Raw genomic sequence first — 21,907 nt, 5'->3', positions numbered from 1 at the left:
CTAACTTACTCTGAGTTCATTACTCATTATTTTTCCAATTGATTTAACTTAGTGCATCATTTAGTTAGTTCAGGCATAAAATGCAAAAAGAAATCAAGGTCAAAAGAGTCTAAAGGTATAGAAGGTTGATAAAGATTATGGTTAATAGTCATGATCTCTCCATTGTGAGGAGATTTAATGCATTTATGAGTATGATAAGGGATGAATTTCTTGGATATAAGACAAAAAGACCAAGTTTGACTTGAAATTAATTGGAAGTAGGAATGGCAATGAAAGTAGTATCCAGAGTTTTCCCACCAACTTCTATGGGAAATCAAATAGAGTCATGGGAAGAACAAAGGAAACCATTGCACGTTTGAATCAAGACATCAAATTTATGATAGAACCCTTTATACAATCATTTAATAAAAAAATTGTTCTTTCATTATTATGTTGAAGCATGCAAGTGGGATCAATAAGGGTTCCAAGGAAAGGAATACCATCAACCCAATGAAAATGTAACTTGAGGACTATCAGGTGCCTTAATTGTTTGAAAAATATTAAAGGTAATATGCAACTAAGGTTTAGGTTTAGGTTTAGGTTTAACATGTTCAACTTGATTAACAATATTACTAGTCTTGCCAACTTTATCATCATAATCAACGTGCATGGGAGAAGAAGGTTTCTCAGTAATGTTGTTTGAATGAGATGAGAAATGATTAACATAGATTTAGATTTTTTGATTAGGATGTGCAACTAACTAGCTTCTATGGTTAATATCATTATCTATAGATATAGCATTACAATCAATATGGTCTTAAGCCACATTATCCAAGTGTTAATTATGTTATTGTACTTTCAGTTAGATAAATCCTATGAGATAGTACTATTGTGTGTGTGTGTGTGTCTATATATATATATATATATATATATGAGATATAAAGAAATTAATATAATAAAACTAAAGAGATACTATAATATACAATGGTAAATGTCATTATATTAATGAAAGAGTATATGTTAATGAATAGACATGTCCCATGAAGGGACATTTCTCTTCTAGTCTCATCTATCAATATAGAAGAGAAATCAATGCCTTCAGAACACACATTAAAACACATGCAATGTTATTATATTTGTAGTGATGTCAAAATTAACATGGTATCATAGCTAGCCTGCAAATGTTAGAATGGATTAGAGAAATACATTGGAAATCACTATTGGAGAATAGGATTGATCATTGAAAAGTATTTGTATTAGAAATCATAGGAATTGTGTTTGTTGATAACCAACTAAGGATGAAGTGTTATAGAATCGTAACGAGGAGAAAACACTTCATGCAAACCTACAAATGATTAAGAAATAAAATAAGATATGGAAATATCAATAGAGAGATTCATCCAACAATGAATCAATGAGCAAAAAATATGTGCATACACTAACCAATTGTGAAAAATTGATAAAAAATGCTCTTGAAGAGCAATAAACTTTCATAAAGTGGTCATATATTATTTCTTGAATCTGCCATATATTCTTGAAGTCAATGATTTATTCAAGGAAGAATATATTTTTTCTTAGTTTATCTCAGATGCAGGATATGGAGACAAAAGCCTCCACATGTATATATTATTTTTCATTTCATTTATATATAAGAGATTATATGTTAATCAATATAAGACTTGGTTCAACTCCTTTATTCTACCCGTCAGCTAATCTTCAACGCAAATTTTCTCCATTCCACCATGTAGATTCTACTCTTTTTCATGGTAGATTCAATGATATTATCAAACAATATCATTGATTCATTGCAAAAATGTATGTTAATAAGAGAGCTACATATAGGAGGATGCAACTTGCCAAGAATCAAAGCTTACATGGTAGGTTTGAGAGGATTGTAAAATTACAATTAGATTTGATGAGCAATCTCTAACATAGGATTATTAAAAATCAATTATCATCCTAGTCAAACAAAATTCTTGATTAGATAGGGGGGTCTTGCAACAAGCAATATTAAAACTCTTCATTTGCGAAGATATTGAATAGTAACATATAATAAAGAGTTAAAGAGACCAAGGTAAGAGATAGTTGTAGTCAATGGTGAAGGAAGAAGTACATGTTGAGTCAATGGGAGAATTGGGTCATCATCAAGACATATCATATTGAAGAAGGGTGATTGTTGTTTGTTCCTAAATGCTCTTAGATAAACGATAATTGATTTGAGACCATTCTATAGTAACAGTCATCCATGATGTCACAGGCACAATGACCATTGATTGTGGCTCCTAAAAAATCAATGGGATTCATTTTCATCCTAAAGGCATCAAACATAATGGTGAGGAGAAGATAACTCAACTGAATTATCATAAACCTAATGAGACTAGCCATTTCATATAGGCAGTGGAAAATTAGGGTTATTCAACTATTTACCGAGCTCAACATGAGTGTTACCAGGTCCACATCATGGTGTGGTGGGATTTGTAATGCTACAACAATATTTAAAATCTCAAAATTATTTGCAATTGCATTAGCAAATGATGTAAGTCATAGAGTATTATCGTTCTACCACAAAGGACGTTGACATGAGTCCACGTCTTCATTTACATGAGTTTGATAGGAATTTTGCTCTGCTGACAATCAAGGATGTTGATGTATAGGGATGCTCTTGTAGGAAAAGGAAGATTGATATTAGACTCAGAGGGAGTCTAACACTTCATCAGAGGCAATATTGGATGAGGAGCTCAAAAGATTGATATTCAAAGGGAGTATGCAAATCCATGTATGTGATTTTAATGGGCCTTCCCCCCGTGTACATCATGAAGAAGTGATGATTTCAAAGGTAGTTATTGAAAGGTAACAATCTTACAATAACTTAATCTTCTATTATGATGGATATCATATGATGTTTAAGTAGATCATGATAAGTTATATCTTGCACGATGGATTAATTTCCTTAAACATGCCATGAATATAAAGTTCTTATGGTAAGTATCATTAGGGATAAATGTGCACATACCTTATGAACACTTTGAGAATTTAGTGAATATCATGCAACTTGATCTTTTGAGGTCATTACTCTTGATATCATGAGATCATATCATTATGAATATTTTGAGTACTTCATGAATGTCATGCAACTTGATATTTTGAGGCCATTACTTGGAGTACTTAGTGAATATCATGTGACTAGATATTCTGAGGACATTACTCCTAATATCATGGGATGATATCTAAATTGTGAGTATCTTCTAATCAGAAATATTACTTTGAGGTAAAATTTAATCATGTGTTTATCCTCCTTAACTAAGAGGGAGTATTAATATTATTGTAGTTTCAATTGGATAAATCCTGTGCAGCAATACTATTGTGTATGTGTGTGTGTGCGCGCACACACACACACACATACTATAATAATGAAAGAGTATATGTTAATGCATAGACATGTCCCATGAAGTGTCATGTCTCTTCTTGTCTCATCTACAATATAAATACAAGAGAAATATATGGGAACACACATAAAAATAAAGCTAGTGCTATTATATTTGTTGTGATCTCAGGATTAACACCAATGAAAGACATTTTAAGTATCATGATCAGAGAATCTAGATGGGGGTTTGGATGGAAATTTAGTTTGATAGGAGGAATCTTAATCATGTTTACATTCATTAAATTCAACATCACATTATGCAAAGATTCAAGGAGTAAAAGAATGAGGTGTAAAAATATAGGACAAAGGAGTCGTACCTTTGGATGTTACTACCACTTGTTCATCTATAGTATTGGATGATTTGTTGATTTTAATGTAATTTTTAGGATTTTGAAACTTGTTGAAATTGGGCATGACTTGACTCTTTCAAATGGAAACATGAGCTAGTGGAGTTTTTCTCACAAATTGAATCACTTGAAGTAGATGATGATGAAACATTGCACACAATTGTGAAATGGAAGAGAACTTAGTAAGGAGAATCTTATCCATGATTTCCTTTTGTAAATTAGAAAATAAAATATGTTTTATATCAACATCAAACACAAGATAATAATTATGAGCATGCAAATTCTTAACTCTATCAATGAAGTGACTAACTTTTTCTTTAACCCCTTGTTTACAATGCATCAAATTAGTCAAAGAAATTTGAGGATCGATGTTTTAGAATTGTTGAATGAAAGCATTAGAAATCTTATGGAAGGAATAAATGGAAAATGAGGAAAGAAACAATACCATTGGAAAGTTCTGTCATAAAAGGTCCTAATGAATAACTTTTTGATCAACCTATAGTCATGAGAGAAATCACTACATAAGGTTAGAATTTTTTGGACACAAGTCACATGATCACCCTTACCATTATAAGCCTCAAGATGAAGAATCTTGATACTTTGTGGAATAAAAACTTAGATAATATCTATGGACAAAGAACTAGAAATATCATGTGTAGGAATGTTGAGGTTAGATTAAGTCAAGGAAGTAACAAAGTGACAAAAGCAATTAAGCTCTACTAGAAAATTTGTAAAAATAGCTCTCCATAGAACCACTAAACTAAAAAACATAACTACAATAGCAAAAATATCATATATATTTGAGAGTTATATTTCAAAATTATTAATTAAATAACACTTTTAAACATGTAATTTTTCACAAAGGAACCCTTAGAACATATGGTACTACATATGATAATAAATAGTTTTGACATTAAGGTAAGCATCATGAACATAAGTGCATCGTTATAAGAACATCTCATAAGAAAATAAGAAAACATACAATTATTGTCACACAATCTTGCACAAGAGGAAGTCTTACAAGTGCATCGAACGATTCCATGACAACCCTAGATATAAATATGAAATGAGTGTTCATGTTCTACAAGACATCCTATGAGAGCTTGAACATCCTATGAACCTCACAAGATGGGGACCAAACAACCATCCATAGTCAACGATTGATGAGACTATATTCCTCCTTGATACAACCAATACAATTCTCATTTTAAAACTCAAATGAAATATTAGCTAAACTAGGTCATATCATGATAATAATAAGATATTAAATACATAGAAATGCTCACAGATATAATGGGTATCCAAATCATAAGTCCATTTGCATCCAAACTCAAAGAAACATTCTATTGTAATAAATGTTTGGAAAAATAAATTAAAATGCATAGATTACTATTAATAAATGCACACAAATTAAGCATGAATTTGCATGAATTAAGCATGAATGCATAAGAACACATAAAAATGCACAAAAAGACTCCCAAAAAGTGCATACTTTCATAGAAAGGTAAAGAAAATGACAAATTAAGTTGACTCCAACGTATAATCATAAATTAAAAGCCTCGATATTGGGGAGTACTATATAGATAGAATTGAAGAAAAATTCACTAGTCGTGATCACAATATACAAATGAACTAATCTACTGAACATAGTGTCACAACTAGTAATCACTAAAATGAAGTACAAGGGGATGATAAAGAGCACATCATGCTCAATACCACACCAACAAAAGTAGTCCACTACCTAGATGTTGGTCCTCAACAATGATGTGTCACAACACCTAACCATGTTGTATACTTAGGCTTTCCCCACCATGCTTGTAGAGATACAAGGTCAAAACACACATAATGTGCGTGCATGAAGTAGGCTATTACACATGCCATACAAATGCAATAATCAAGGGATGAAACAACAATCTCAAAGAGAATTACTCAGACTGAAGTACAATATGTCACATGTACACAAGGTCACTACTTAGACCTAAACAAAGGTTTGATGCAATCATTTAAAGATACAAGTGTCATTGTAGGGTACACTACGACTTCGACTTATTCGAGCAATCCATCTCATCAAGGAAGATCTACATTAGCCTTGATCAACATCCACATAAGACCCAGCTAGCAAATAGCTTTGATCAACTTTCTCAAACAACTAGACGTTGTCTTTGATCAACATCCTCAAACAACTTGACAATATGCCTTCAATCAATATCCACAAACATCTATACAAAGATATATCTCGATCAATGTCCTCAAACAACTAGGTGGTCATATTAGTTCTCATTATTAATTCTTGTAATTATGTTTAAACCCTATTCAATATTTAGCTATCAATTGACATTAAGAACTCTATCAAGGGTTTCCTTGGTGACCCCTTTATGTCCCAACCCACCTTGAAAAGCTGCTTTACACTTCTACTCAAGCATAAAATGAATCATCTCATTATAGCTCGAGTACAATGGAGTCAATACAAATAAGGATCCCAAGCCCAAATTCAAGATGAGATGAGATAAGCTTGATGGGCCTCAACTAAGAGTACGAGCCCCTTAGGATCATGTCAAATAGGTATATTCCAACTATCCATTGGGATGTGGTCTTGACACCATACATTTGCATATCAAAGTGATCAAACATCCAGTGTATAAACAAAAAAGTAAATGCAAGCACCAAAACACAAACCACAAGTCTCATAAAGGTCTTGGCTCTACTTGACAAACAAGGAACACCTAATTAGTCGCAGACCAAGAGGACGAACCTCTCAAGACCTCATTAATACATGCATGAATCACAACCCAAGAAATCACAAAAGCCACTAACAATGACCAAATGAATCATAAAACAAAAATAAGAGCATAACATGAAATATGCTCACGTGGCTCAAAAATCAAGAAGACAGTCACAAATCTTTGCACAAATGAAATTCCATATACCAAATCTTTAAATTCCACAAAATAATCAATCATTTAACTGAGAAAATTCCCACTTTCACAAAATTACATTTAGGGCCAATGTAGTCTCAAAGCCAATACTACCATTAAAGGCCATGAAAAAGCTCAAACTTAATTTTTTTTTATAAATAAATCTAAAAATATCCTTTGGCTCCAAAAATGGCTAGGAATGCAAAATTGTATTCAAATTTGCATTTCCAATGAGCCAAAAATACTTAAGCAACATAACATTACATTTCCCATTCAATTTTGGATTTATAAACACACCCAAATGGACAATAAAATAATCCAATTATGGGGGAAAATGCATTCTTAACCCACAAACTAAATGCAATAAATATTAAGATAGGAAACAAAGTAAAATGAAAGGCTTGGATAACCCTATCTCGCCAAATGGCAGGAACACCAAAATAAAGAAAAGAGATAAGAAACTCCACAAAAATGATAGAAAAACTTAACAAAGTGGAGCAATTCTAGTACAGTTCCAATGAACCACTAACCACACAAATCCATCATGCCAATCACTCCCAATGAACAAATCAATAGATTTCTCACAAGAGGGTGTTTGAGAATTTCAACTCTTCAAAGAGTCCAAAAATGAATTCTAATTTCTCATTATAAGTCACTTTTTGCTCAAAAGTGAAAAAGGGCAAATAATATGCTAGTTAAGTTAATTAAAAAAATAATTAAAACCATTCAACTCCATAAAGATCAAATTAAATCAAAATTATTAATTGGAATGCTCTACAGAAAAATTGTTGAAAACAATAAAATAACCAAAACTCGTAAGTAACATCTACCTCAACCATAACATTGTGGTTACTGTATGATGCACAAAAAATGCTGATCCAACACAAATATTAATGTAGTATTAATGGCTACAAAAATCATATGTTCACCATTTACACTCGGAAGAGGATGTGTTTTAGTTAATGCACTTATTTTAGAGGACATTGGCACCTATACTCTAAATAGATGTATTAAAAAAAATACTTCAAATCTTGGCAAGTTTGAAAACCATAAATCCTCCCATGTAAAATGAGGTGGGAATTGTGTTGTAGACATGCTATTCAATTTGGGTGTATCATTAATGGTTAATGGGGGTGACGAGATATCCAAGGACTTTTGCGGCATAAGTGGTGAAGAGATGGATTTGGAGTACGTTGGTGGAGATTATTGCCATCATGAAAGATGATTAACGAGACTTGCTCAAACATTGACATAGTCTCTACATTTCTTGCTTGGGCTTTAAACTTGGGGTCAAAGGAAGTTAGGGCTTCATGCTATGAGAGAGTGTCCAAATCAGAATGGTGTAGGAGTCTAACCATTATAACAATGATGGCTGAGGTGGGTGTTGAACTATGGGTACAAAATGGGCATCAATGTACAGAGGATAATGTTGGACCCTCATTGTAGTTGCTTTGGGTTTGGAGCATTTCTTAGTAACAGCGACATTGTCCAATAGGAATCCCTTACGAGGTGGGGATCCTCGAAGGAATTTTTGGACACCAAAGAACTAGAGTGAATGAACGATAAGATAAGGAGGACCAAAGCTAAAGGAGATATAGTCAAATTCAATCCTACTGTGTTTTGGTACAATGGTCCTATGGACAAAGGAAAAATGAAATGTTTTGTACGAGATTTTAGGGTAGGGTTATTCAAATGTAATTGGTTGTTGAATAGGGTGTAGTCTGAAGGGTAGTTTCATGGGCTATGCTCGTTTAATGCATAGGAAGTTGTTTTGGTGAAGGTTTTTGCTAAGCATGTTTATCTTTTTTACCACAATATAGTAATAGGGGTAGGGGTGATGGTAGTGGGAATCAGTGGGGTTTGGTACTAGACTATGTAGAATAGATGGTGTATGCATAACTCTAACAATCTGGGTATGCAAATTTCTTTTGCTATTAATGAAAATCTTACTATTACCAATTAAAAACACTTTACATATCTATTTTCAACATTATTAATATATTTAAAAAGTTAATATACTATTTTAAGTTAACTTTATGTAGAAATTTGATAAAGAAATTGAAATTGTTTGTTTTACAAGTATTAAATCCAATATCTAATATATTGGTTTACATTTAATTTTCTAGCCACATAATCCTAATCAATATGTTGATCACTAATCACTAATATCTCATATGAGAAAATAATTTGTGATGAAAAGTTTATTCTCAAGATAGAAAAAAGAAAGCAATTTTTATAAATAGGCATGTTTTTTATATTCAAAAGTCACAAATCAAGGTATTTGGCCCTTACAAAAATACCAAAAAGGTCATTTACAACAAGCTAAAATACATAGCATTAACAACACAATAACTAGTAACCCACATCAAGAATCAATAGGCAACTCACCTGTGATGTGGGAAGGAGAATAAGAAGTTGAAGAACAATCTTTCTTGCACTGTCATGAATCATCCAAGCAATGCTATCACGAGGATCCTCACCACATAGGGGAACAAGTGGAAAACCCTCCAGACAGTTAACAAAAGGGGCAACGTGTTGAGAAGACTACACATTGTAAACTAAAGGTTGGACTAGAGCAATAACAAATGGAGGAGGATCCATGCAACTAGTCGGGGCCACACTATCAACAATGGGTGCAGTTGGATCTACATGAGTTGAACCAACAACAAGAGAATCATCTTATAAGGAGTCATAGGAATCTTGTGAAGAGTCATCTGAGGAAGAATTAGAAATCCAAATAGTCAAAGTGAACGCCATTAACATCCTTCCACCAAGTGGCATCATCTTTACGATGTGAGAACAATTTATGACCAATAGAGAAGCGTTGACAGCATCAAAATGCGAGACCCTCATTCCAATAATAAGTCCATGGCCTATCTGCAATCATAAAAACTACATCCCCAAAAAGAGGTATGAAAACATCAATAGCAACCAAAATGTGAGCAAACAAAGAGAGATCCACGGATGTACTAGTATCATCCACCTTCAAGAAACAATCAATAGAGTTGTTTATGGCCTCGAAACATAAATTCTCCCAAAAATGAATGGGAAGATTGAGAAGACAAACCCGAATTGGACGCACACTGAATGGTTCAAAAAGAGTGTTGGAAGAGATTGCCTAGGATTTGGTCAAAAGAGAGTGACCCCACAAGCCCTCAACTTAAAACCAAATCTTAGTCATCAAAGGAAGCAAAAGTAGCAATAGAAAAACCCATTAGTACAAGGGAAAAACTCAATGTTATTAGTTACTAAGGCCTTCCAAGAATCCATCACCCACTGATGAAGATCAAATAGAGAAGATCAAGACTAGCAAACCTAACTTCAACCTACAACATTGGTAAAAAGTCTACATCACCCACCAAATCATTTCCACAAACCACAATAGAGGTCTTGGCACAACCAAGAGGTCAATATTTCCTTTAGCAGATATAGCCACACAAGCAAAGCCCTTAACAACAAAAGAGGTTTGTGGGGTACCTGTGTTGACGACATTTATTAAATGTGGCAATAGGCCTCCTCAGCTCAACAGTGTAAAATCCTTGAACTACCCATAATCATCGAAGGTAAAGCAAAGGATGCACCCACAAAGTCCCAAAACCCACAAGAAAGCTTGAGAAGCTTAATTGTTGTGGGTAAGTTTGAAATCATTAGGCGAGAGCAAGAGATGACAACAATTACTTCAATGGACAATGTCACAAACAATTTTATTTTACACACTAGCATGTTAGCACTTCAATAACCCATATTTCTATGATGCAATAAATGGTGTCCAAACTAAATTATCATATCAAATGCCTTTTTAACTAAGATTATTAGGTATTTTTTAAGTCTTGTACAACACAAAAAAAACAAAAAAATATTTGCAAGCTAATTATAAAGGTAGATCATATCATTCAATTAACGATGAATAGGTGTGATATGGTTTTCAAGAGATATCCATCCTTCGACATGAAATCAATACTTATAAATTTACAAGGAGCCAGATCAATGACTTCGAATTTTCTTGTTTAGTAGGAAACATGTCAATTGAACTTGAATCCTATTGAATTTTCTTTGGAAGTGTCGACAATCTAAAAACAAAATAAAATGACCAGTACAACAAATAATAGGAGAGGAGAGAGAGGTAGGGGAAAAGTGAGAGTAAGAGGAAGAGGTTGCTCACACACTAGAAGTCAACACCACATAAGGGCTCATGTTCATTGAGCAAATAACCGTGGGTATTGATCTAGTAGCAATAATAGGAGAACAAGATCCCAATAAAATACTAGCTATAAGTAAAAAGTACCTCTTACTACTGAAGATTTAGATACAAACCTTGCTAGGTATTTTAACCAATCTCTTGCAATAGAGGAAGGTGCAATAAAGGTAGGCCCCATAAATTTAGCCGAAGTAACTAGTGCCACAAAGAGCCACACACGTGCAAGCCCACAAAAGCAAAACTATGGTGAAAGGGATGAATAATGCAATAATAATTCACAAAATAGAAATGTTGAATGTGGATCTGACTTACCCAATGACAACTTTTATGCTCAACTCCTAAATCCCTTTGGTCAATAAAACAATAAGAGGCAATAAAATTATATAATTTATATACCCTTTCTTTATATTTTGAAGATATAACTCATTCTACATCCTCTTCATAGCCAAATAAATTTGATTCATTATATCTCCAATATTAACATTATGAAGAGCCCATAATAGGTTATTTCTAACAATATTGCTAACCACTTTTATTCCTACTATCTTGAAAAAGATTTTTTTGTGTATTGAATCTGCATTCAACAAAAAGTCTTTGTTTTTTAAATTCTTATATCTCTAGACTCAGCGTTATTAGGAGGATTGATTCAGTGCATAAAAATAGGAGAATCTGTTTTAGTGGAATAGAGAGGATTGTCATTGCAAATTCAGCATAATAACTGCCAAAAAAATTCAGTGCTTTTGAGTTGTTTAAATCATTCTAAATGTCACCCACAGCCATCTTCAAAATTCAGAAAGAAAAAAATTACCACCAAAACCAAATTTCTACATCCCCTCATTTCCATCATCGATATTAGCTTTAAAAAAAATAGTCAAACCTTTCTTTAGATAGGAAAGGCCATACTGCTCAACTGACTAGAAATACACGGATGTGTTTTTGAGTTATTTCAATTTTCAAATATTTTTTTTGCCTGTAGATAACTTATGTGTACATTCCTTTCTGGAATGAAAATGATTTGTTCTGGAAGCTTTAAATAAGAAATCTCCATTCCTTTCCCATACCCCATAACTTGATTCACATTATTTCTTTATTGCTTGCAGCTATCCCCAAGGTTTCATGTTTCTATGTGAGATGGATAGACCCGAGATAATGAAAATTTTAATTGCAGGTTCATATTACATATCACAAATGTTGAATATTAAAGATAGCAGAGTGAGGATGACTTTAAGTATATAATGCTCAATCATGCTTTCAATATTTGAACACCTCACTACCCAAAATCTTCAATTGTTCCAACTCCTCACCATGAGCAATACCAGGATCAACATAACATAACTGCAGGAAACAATTATTTAGATTCTACAAGCACATTAGAGAGACAATACAGTTCAGATGATAATTAGAGACTGAGTGACGTAAGAGGATTTATAGAAGTTTAACCTGGTACTCTGGTTTTCTCAGAGTATGCAGCCCTCTTTTGACAAGCTTTTGCCACCCTTTGTTTCCTCTTAGTGCACTGGCCAATTCTTCTGTGCGCTGCATACAATGTAAGCAACTGTCAACATTAAAGAATAAATTCAAATATGTACATGGCTCAGATAGACTGCAATAACTGTTGCAGTTTTGTTGATGAGCTCTGCAAGAAACAAAAATCAAAATTTTAAACCAGCACTGTCAGCTTAAGTTTATTTAGTTATGTTGATGTCAATAAAACCACAATCATATGGGCCATTGATGCAATAATGTGATGATAAGATTGTGCCATTGTTGTTGTAGCCACCAAGGTTCAAACCCCATTGGGCCATTATGATTATGGGCCTTCTTTGAGTTTTAAGCCTTCATATTGAAACTACTGGTGTTCATGCCACTGACTTCATGCTCCAAACCCTAGCTTGGCCAGTGTGTTTTCTGGCTTCACGCCCCTGCTGGGCTATACTGAACTTGCAGGTTTGGACTATATGTGTTTTAATATTGTGCATTAATGCCAGGGATGAGGTCCCCTGTTTGTGGCCTCATCTGGCTCAGACCAGACTAATAATTCTCATGTTACCAATCAAAAAAGGAATCACAATCATACGTAGCGATCTTTCATATTTTTAGACTTAATTATCTTTTGTTGCAATTTGTTTCCTATCAAATCCTTTACAATCAATCAACATTTCTTCCTGAGGACCCACCTTTTCACAGGACATTTACTTTAGCTCAGTTGCATCTTTTCTCTGCACAATAATTCTTCATAAAGTTGTAATCTTTTGATAGTGTGTTTAAAATTACCAGTTGTTTCAACAAGGTTCGACCAGAACATCCTTTTTTAGTTAAATATTGATTTCCGTCTATGTTTTCCTTTTAGTTGCCTTGAAAAAAATTTGATGACCATTGTTTTTGGCATCGGAAGAGCCTCTTAAATGAAATTGTTATATGTTCATTTCCAAAGGAAAATATCTGCATCATGATTCCAATTGGCTGAGCCTTCTGTATATTTTGAATCAATTTTACATTCAAAAGAAATGGAAGCCAAACACTTTTCTGAAAGGATATAATCAAACTCTTCCATCATCTTCCCGACTTTCAAGAGCTTTATTTAGAAGGATCTCTTATTTTCTCTTGGCTTAGCAAGAGAGAACATTTGAACCAAAAGGTTCATTTCTCAAGACCATACATCCTATTGTTTGATCTCATCCAATGGGGCATACAATATGGAGCAGACTGCTCTAACACTCCTGATCTAGCTTTGATTGACGATACAAGGGATGACCTGCTAAATTGCAAAAATATTGTACTGAGAAAGCAACAAACCTATGCCAAGAAAATAAGCCCAACAAACTAGATGGTACTAGAGTGTTATTGAAAGTTTTAATGCAACTATGAAAGCCATCACAATCCCAAAAAAGAGATGTGAAGCCCTAAATGAAAGTATAAAGATAGATCATTGATGCAATTTGTCCTAAAATCTGAAAATCAATGTAACAAGTTCATTACATAAGATACTAAGAAACTAAGAGGATCTATCACAAAATGCAAATCACCAAAATACAATTTTAATTTTTACCAAAATCTTCAATATTTAGTATTATGTTGTCTACAGGCATTTTTAACTGGTTTCCTACGGTCAAACATAGCTCATTGGATTTATACACCCTTTCATTATGTTGTGCATGTCCCTAAATATTTGACACATTGAATAGTTTTGAATTCCTATCAGTCATGCCCTGAAAAAATGGTGTACATGTTTTTCCATATTCTTCCAGATTTGTTTTCCCAAACTGAAACCTAGATCAACAGTTTTATTCTCAACTTTCATGAACCTGATACTTGCCTCAAATGTCACCATTGTAATTAGACTATTAGCCATATTATCATTGCTCTTTCAAATACAATTAGGAATCCCCTCACTCTAGCCGATATTAAAGACCTTGCAGTTAGAACATGAAGTTATTATTGATCATACCCCTGTAACATTTAAATATTGTTCCAAGTCAAGGTTATATAGCATTAGTTTAGTTTATGCATTACAAAGCATACCAATTAATAATTAATACTCTAATAAAATCAATTAGATTATCAATCATTTATAAATGGGGTGTTTGAAAAGGTGTTGCAAGTACCATTTCATGCAGTTTGTCATCCCTCTTATATTTAAGAAGCTTCTCTCACTTGAAATAAACGAAATTTGGCTGAGTAAAATAGTGATCTCTATCATTGTGCACAGAAGATTTATCATTGATCATGTGGAAGTGAAGAGAAGAGATATTGCCAGGTTTTGTTTCTAATTTTGGAGACAAGTGTTTTCTAATAAAATGATGCTTGATAAGACCTTTTACCTGAAAGGGTTTTCCAAATGTACAAATTTGTGTAATGTGTTATATCTATGTAGCTTTTAATATGGTATCAGAACTAATTAGAAAATACTTACCATTTTTTTACAGTTATATCTATTAGATACCATTAGACTATTTTTGTATGTGAAAAATAGGTTAGAGGAAGAGATGAAACCTTACAAATATTTAAGGTGCCTATTAGAATTTGGTTGAATCTTATTGATAAGAATACAAATGGAAAAGGCGAATGATGAACAAGGGGCCATTAAAGTTGTTGATCAATATCAAGAATTTCCTGATGAATTCAAAGATCAAATTTCCCATGTGAAATTCTTGAAGTTACTTGAAATAGTGCTGCAGCCTAAATGTTCTTGAAGTTGGTTGTCTTTTTCTTTAACTAATCTTTTTATATTTTTGTCTCTCTCATTAAATTTGCGTAATTTTTAGTATGCATTATAGATAGCAACTAAATAATTAGTTTTCTAGGATTCGTCAAATGCATTTGAGTGGACCATTATCCTCGTCAACTAGTATAATTTCTTAATACCAAAATCCTAAATTGTGGCAGGCTCTTGCAAATAATTACTAAAAAACCATACAAAGATTCAAACAAACTAGTAACATGGTTGGCACTAGCTACAACAAAAATCAGGGAACACAATCAAGTTTCTCCCCCTATGGGAAAGAAGCTCCTCCATTATCGATTGAAAGCCAAAGCAAATGACTAACAGAGTTTCATATCATAATATCTCCACCTTTTCCCTACACCCTCTAGATTTCTTTGATTTCTCTCAGGAGGCGAAGATTACCCAAAATCCATAGGGCTTCAAAAACTTCAAGAGGGGCAAGATCATGTAGCCTGAAAAAATCCTCAACTAGTCACTAAAATTTGTTCTCATTATATGACTCAAATTATCCTTCAATTCTATCCCACCCACTCCAACCTCGTTCTCTCCAATCTCAAAAAATGACGAAATAACCAAACCTTTTTCTCTATTTACCATAAAACAACCATGATTCCTCCAGCCAAAATCTAAACAAAGTGGGCCATTTTTTAACCCATTTCCATAGGTAAGACCAAAGAGGATTTAAAGGGTTTAGTAGAGTGACAGTCAAAAATCTTGTGTACAAACTTATTACATTGGAAGCACCCTAAAGGAAGACCTTTAAGGTTCACAAATTGAAGTTGTGAACCTTGCTCACAGACAACATGAACTTGGAAGAGTTTCAATAAATCTAGAACACAAACTCTTACAAAACTATGCTAAAATCCTTCTTGGTCAAAATCATATATCACAAAATTAACAATTTGTTCAAACTGTAATTTAATCAAGGCAAGATTTATTAGACGCAAAAACAAATCAAATGAGGGATCCAAGAAATGATTTCAGCTTTGGGGTGAAACCAGTGATTTAATCAAAGGAATATTTCTCAAACCCAAAGGGAGCCTATAAAAACAAATCAAAAGGACCCAAGAAATGATTTCAGCTTCAGGGTCAAAGAAAGGTTTCATTATACACCCTTGTTCTGGCCATTTAATCATAGCTCAATAGATTACACAAAGGAACAATTTTCCTTTGGAAGATGGACATTCCATAACACTCTAAACAAACTCCATCCAACTACAAATCTCAAAAATCAAATATCTCCTGTCCAAATAGTTTGAAAACTAAAGAATTATATTCCTACTCCTTGGAAAGCCAATCTAGACAATCTTTAAGAATAAAAAAAATCCAAACTAAACGCCTAAGTCTTTCATTTGCACAATTAGTAATAAACAAATTTGCAAACTAAATATTTAAGTCTTCATTTGCACGAGACTATCATATCTCATTATCCCATCACACCTTTCACTCTTTCCCAACCAAATTTTGGGAATCTCCTTTCTCCAAGTATCCTTCACATGTCATCCTTCACTTTTGACTCCTAACTCAATGCTTTTCACAAAGTACTCCACAGCAATTGAAGTTGTGGCCTTCCTTCTACTTGGGCACTGTTGGTTCCCAAAACCACAGATTGGAAATCCAAGAGCCTATCAATTCTGCAACAAGATTCCACAATCAGTTCTAGCCAACGAATTGGAATGACTTCAATTCCCCTGCACTTCAGGCTTCACTACACCTAGGTGGGTAGACCTTTACCTCAAACACTAACTGCTTGGTTCAAGTCTTTTCTATAGAAAATTTAAGCTTTGTGAGTTCTTCAGTTGCCAAGGTCTTCAAACTCGGTCAAAATGAAATTGAATGCTTGCTTGAAATAATTGAATGTCTTGTATAATATTTGTAAATAATGGATTTGATGCTTGTAAGAAGGAAGATACATATTTTATTACTTCAAATATAAATCCAATAATACTACAACAATTTAAAAGACCGTTGCCTTCGCTTATTTGGGCAACAGAGTCAACTACAATAAAGATTTTCACGTACAACTTTATAAAATTCTACGCACATATACTATCAACAAGTTAATAATCAAGATGCGACAAATCAAATATATTTACAATCTTAGATTAGTCCAAATTGAACTCCTATCGTAGGGAGATAAACTGGACACGGATATGGAAACAATTCAATATTTCACTATATCAATTATGATCACATTTAAGATGCTAAATGACCATGTCCACTTATCTAATATTTAAATTGTTTGTGGAATTTTAAAAATGATTATAAAGGACGAATCAATTGTAGTTTAAATCTCCATGCCTTTAATAAAAATTAACAAACGGCCTTTTATTTTATTATTAAATAAAATATTTGAATTCATATTACAAAGCCATATTAAAGCTCCCTATCCCTTCGTACAAATGAATAATGCTTTTCTTCTTTGGAATGTCAAATATGTCCTTTTGATTATGTAAACTTCAGTTATACCCTTACCAATAGAGTATGTGCCTTTTCAAAATGAAAGGTTGTCTCTTTTTAAAAAATAAATAACACTTTCTCATTAACTATAATCACACGACTTAAATTATTTTCTTATAATACAATCACAACTCTTATAATAAAATCATCGGGCCCTTTAATTATTTATGGCATCTCCATGTTAATATACCGCTTGTCTTATGCCTTATTTCGTTCATCCAAAACTTCCTTGTATTATTGCTAAAGAGGATAAATTTATTATTTCTCGTGGATGGAAAAGCGATTTTTTATTTGGATGTAAAATCTCAATTCTTCACCAGGGACTACTCTACACTCAAAAATTTTAATGGTTGGGAAAGTCATTGGGCTCCATGGGTATTGGCTATGATGTCTCTTGTAGAAAAACTGCATATGGGTGTTGGCTTCATCACCACCGAGGATTGAGTGTGTATCAGTTGATGAGTCTTTTGTTGTAATTGAATTTGCATCCTTTCTTCAATGACATCCTTGATATATCTGTATGCATGCAATTGTTGTCATTATCATTCATGCCTTATTTTCCTGTAGCCATTTGTTGGGTTTCCAGGATTAAATTGCTTAATATTTTATCAGACCTCTTCAATTCATTGGACTTTGACTTTAATCGGGCATATATTTTCCATTTTTATATTTTAATTCCTATAGATATTGAATGATGAATGTACAAAGAGACAACACTATGTCAAGATCGTGCTCATCCATCCAGAGTCAGTTGCAAGATATAAGGAATTCTATCGTGAAGCCCAGGCATCCATCTCGTTGTGCAATAATGGAAACCGCAGTGTCGCTTGTTGGACTCGTACCATACAAATGGAATTTTTGTAATACATAACTCCAGCGATATCCACTAAGGAAGATTATTGCCAATGGGGTCCCTCTACACTGTCTTTAAACACCTTTACAAAGTGAAGCTTCACAACGCTTGTCCACCTTCCTGTTTGTGTACACAGTTTGACAAAAGTTTTTCCTATACCGTTGTGTGCTCTTTCTCCAACACTACCCCTTTGTCAATTTGTAAGTAAATTGATTCTCTGCATCTATCCAACATAACTTTTATAATGACTATTTCATACTCGGGATGGCTGAGCCAAGCCACCAAGTCACTGACTTGTTCCTAATGTAAAGGATATCCTCCAATATGTTTCATGTTTTGCATCTGCTAGGCCCAAGTTCCAACTTACAGGGGTTATGCACTTACGCCCATATAGAGCTTCAAAGGGTGTCATCTTAATAGCCGACTGATATGAGTTGTTATAGGCAAATTTGACCGGATGAAGGTACAATTCTCATCAATATTCTTGATCCATGCAATACACTCTCAAGAGATCTTCTAATACTTGGTTTACTCTTTCTGTCTAACCATCGGTCTCTGGATGGTAAGCTAAACTAATTTTCAATTTCATTCCCAAAGTTGAGAATTAAGTTTGCCAAAATCTAGATGTTATTCTAGCATCTCTGTTAGGTATGATCTTTTCTAGAACTCTATTAAGTATAAAAATCTCGCACAAATTTATGGGTAATTTCTGTCACCTCGTCTATTAAGTTTCCTAGGATGAAATGTGCTACCTTTATTAATCAATCCACTACCACTAGGATGGTATTATGTCTGTTTCAAGTCATAGGTAATTCTTGGATGAAATCCATAGTGATTATTTTCCATTTTCATTATGGGACCTCATTCGAATGTAACAGCTCAAATGGGTATCGGTGCTTAGCCTTAACCCTTTGACACTCGAGGCATCTTGCCACATACTCAACTGTTTCGTTCTTCACGCCATTCCAAAAATACAATGGTTTCATGTCAATCATCATATTAGTCACACCAGGGTGCCCTGAGTAACGAGCGGCATCAATTTCTCCCAAAATCATTTTTTGAATCTCTTGAGTCCTTAGGTATGTACATCCTACCTTTATACCTTAGAAGCCCATCTCTTTTCAATTGTTATCCTTCATCTCTAATATCTCGAGGATCCCTAAGGATTGCTTGATGTACCTCATTATAAAACTCGTCCCTTGGCAGACACAAAAGTAGTTGCTCCCAAAGCCTAGTATTATTGTTACCATAGCCAAAATATGTCTTCATCAACTGAGGGCATCAACTACTCTATTCTCTTTACCCTTGAAATAACTAATCTCAAAATCATAATCTACTAGAAACTCCAACCACCTCCTTTGGCGAGCATTAAGATTAGGTTGGGTGAATATGTACTTTAGTCAATGATGGTCGGATCTGAGCTCAAATGATTTCCCAATCAGATAATGTATCCACATCTCTAGAGCATGGGCGATGGCTGCTAAGTCATGCAGATCATAATTTTTCAATTTCCAGGATTCATAAGCAATTACCTGGCCTTCTTGCATTAGGACACCCCCTAGTCGTCCCAATGAATCTTTTATGACCACAAAGTGTCTCTCGGTTTGGTACTCTAAGTATCGACACAATAGCCAGCTTCTCCTTTAAGTATTCAAATATTGTTTGACATTTTTTGGACCAAATAAACTTTTTCCCCTTTGCAGTGTAGTGATGGGATGTGCTATCCTAGAGAAGTCTAACAAGTTTTCATTAAAAATCTGATGAACCCATGAAGCTTCTAACCTCTAACACATTCTTAGGGACCAACCACTCTTTGATTACCTTGACATTGGCAGGGTCTACTATTATTCCCTTAGCTGAAAAAATATGCCCTAAAAGGCTAAATATTTGATTTCCTTATGATAAAAAGAACACTTAGATAACTTCCCATACACAAAATTGTTTAGGCAATCCTGGAATATACTATTCATGAGATTCATGAAAGTTGCAGGTGCGTTAGTCTGAAGGGTAAAACTATAAACTCATAGTGCCCATAGCGGGCCTTGAAAACAATTTTGTAAATATCTTCTTCTTTAATTCGAAGCTGGTAGTAACCCAATCTAAGATCAATTTTGGAAAACGTCATTACTCCTCTCATTTGATACAATAGATCATCAATCCTAGAAATTGGATATCTATTCTTGATGGTGACCTTGTTAAGCACTCTATAGTCTATGCATAGCCTCATAGTTCCATCCTTTTTCTTGACAAACAACATTGGGGCTCCCCAAGGCAAAACACTAGGTCGGATGAGCTTCTTATCCAATAGATCTTGTAACTGCACTTGTAGTTCCATTAGTTCGGTAGTGGTCACCCCGTATGGCACTCTTGATATGGGTTCTACCCCAGCTACCAAGTCTATGGTGAAATCAAATACCCTAGAAGGGGATAAGCTAGGCAATTCCTCTAGAAATACATCTTGTTAATTCCCAAGATAAGGATACTTTTCTTCGAAGGATTCTTTCAGTCTTTCTCAAATCTCCCCATCTTAAAAAATGTAATCATCCTGATGTGTGGTTTCTATAGTTCCCTCGGATCTTCTATCCTTACAACAAAGATTACGCACCCCTTTCTTCTACATCTCTTAAGTTGCATAGCTGAACTTTGTCAAGGTTTTAGTTCATGCATTATTCCTTGAATGCTTACAGGGTTTCCCCAATCATCTAGGCATTCCACTGTCTTTGCAAGACAATCTACCTTCGCCTTGTGCTCATTGAGCCAGTTTCTTCCCATGATAATATCATAGGACCCTAGAGTGCTACATACAAATTAATCTCAGTAGAGAAATTTGGGAAGTCTCCCTGAGCCTCAAACAAACATTGGTCTACCCAAGCCTTTGACTTGTTTGTATACTCAACAACATAAGGGTTTTGCCATAAGTCCAATTCTTTTTGGTAATCTACTCAATAATTTTGGGGATATAAAACAATCTGTGGTACCAGTATCAATTAATATCGAGATGGGGTTTACATAAATCTTACCTGGGGTTTGTATGCGGCCCAACTACTGCTCTGCCTAGCAATTACCCAAGGTTGCATGGATCTTCTGGTGGAAGACAGCCTACTAAGGAGGTAAGGGAAGTCGTGATTGCAGGTTGGAGGTGCCTTTATTAGGACATTGATTGGTGTAGTGGTCTCCTCCACATGTGAAATAGCCCTTGGGTGGTCCCTTCCTCTCATTTCCCTTGTTGTCATTATTACTACTGAAATTTCCTTTTGATTCTTTACTATTATTTCCCTTGAAATCAGATTTGATGGACTTGAAGATTTTAGAGCTCTTTTTGTGAGCCCCCGATTCAAAACCAGTGGTGTTCTAGTTAGCCTTTCTTTTGTTATCCTGAATGGAATCATCCTTCCTAACCTTGTGTTCCTGACGAATGGCCCTTTCAAGGGCTTCTTCCATGGTTCATGAAGCCAACTTATCCACTACTCCCCGAATTCTGCTATTCAGTCCCATGACAAATTTCC

At 34.2% G+C, this 21,907-nt stretch overlaps 1 protein-coding gene across 9 annotated transcripts in view; it reads right to left on the bottom strand.

Moving 5' to 3' along the window:
* Positions 1 to 11,684: 11,684 nt before the first annotated feature.
* LOC149531029 (Peptidase C78, ubiquitin fold modifier-specific peptidase 1/ 2) overlaps positions 11,685 to 21,907 on the bottom strand; it is a 71,518-nt gene continuing 61,295 nt past the window's right edge. For all 9 annotated transcript variants that reach the window (XM_089810000.1, XM_089810003.1, XM_089809998.1 and 6 more), the window contains 2 exons: positions 12,304 to 12,399; positions 11,685 to 12,198 (listed from right to left, as the gene is read on the bottom strand). In XM_089810000.1, coding sequence (XP_089666126.1) covers positions 12,115 to 12,198; positions 12,304 to 12,399 — 180 coding nt within the window. In that variant the 3' untranslated portion in view covers positions 11,685 to 12,114. The remainder of the gene's footprint in view (positions 12,199 to 12,303; positions 12,400 to 21,907) is intronic.

The sequence above is a fragment of the Cupressus sempervirens genome, chromosome 11 (genome assembly GCF_028749045.1).
Source record: "Cupressus sempervirens isolate cs-2001-9-10 chromosome 11, ASM2874904v1, whole genome shotgun sequence".
NCBI classification, from domain to species: domain Eukaryota; kingdom Viridiplantae; phylum Streptophyta; class Pinopsida; order Cupressales; family Cupressaceae; genus Cupressus; species Cupressus sempervirens.
Note: the sequence above shows the minus strand (reverse complement) of the source record. Positions and strands in the feature narration are given on the sequence as shown.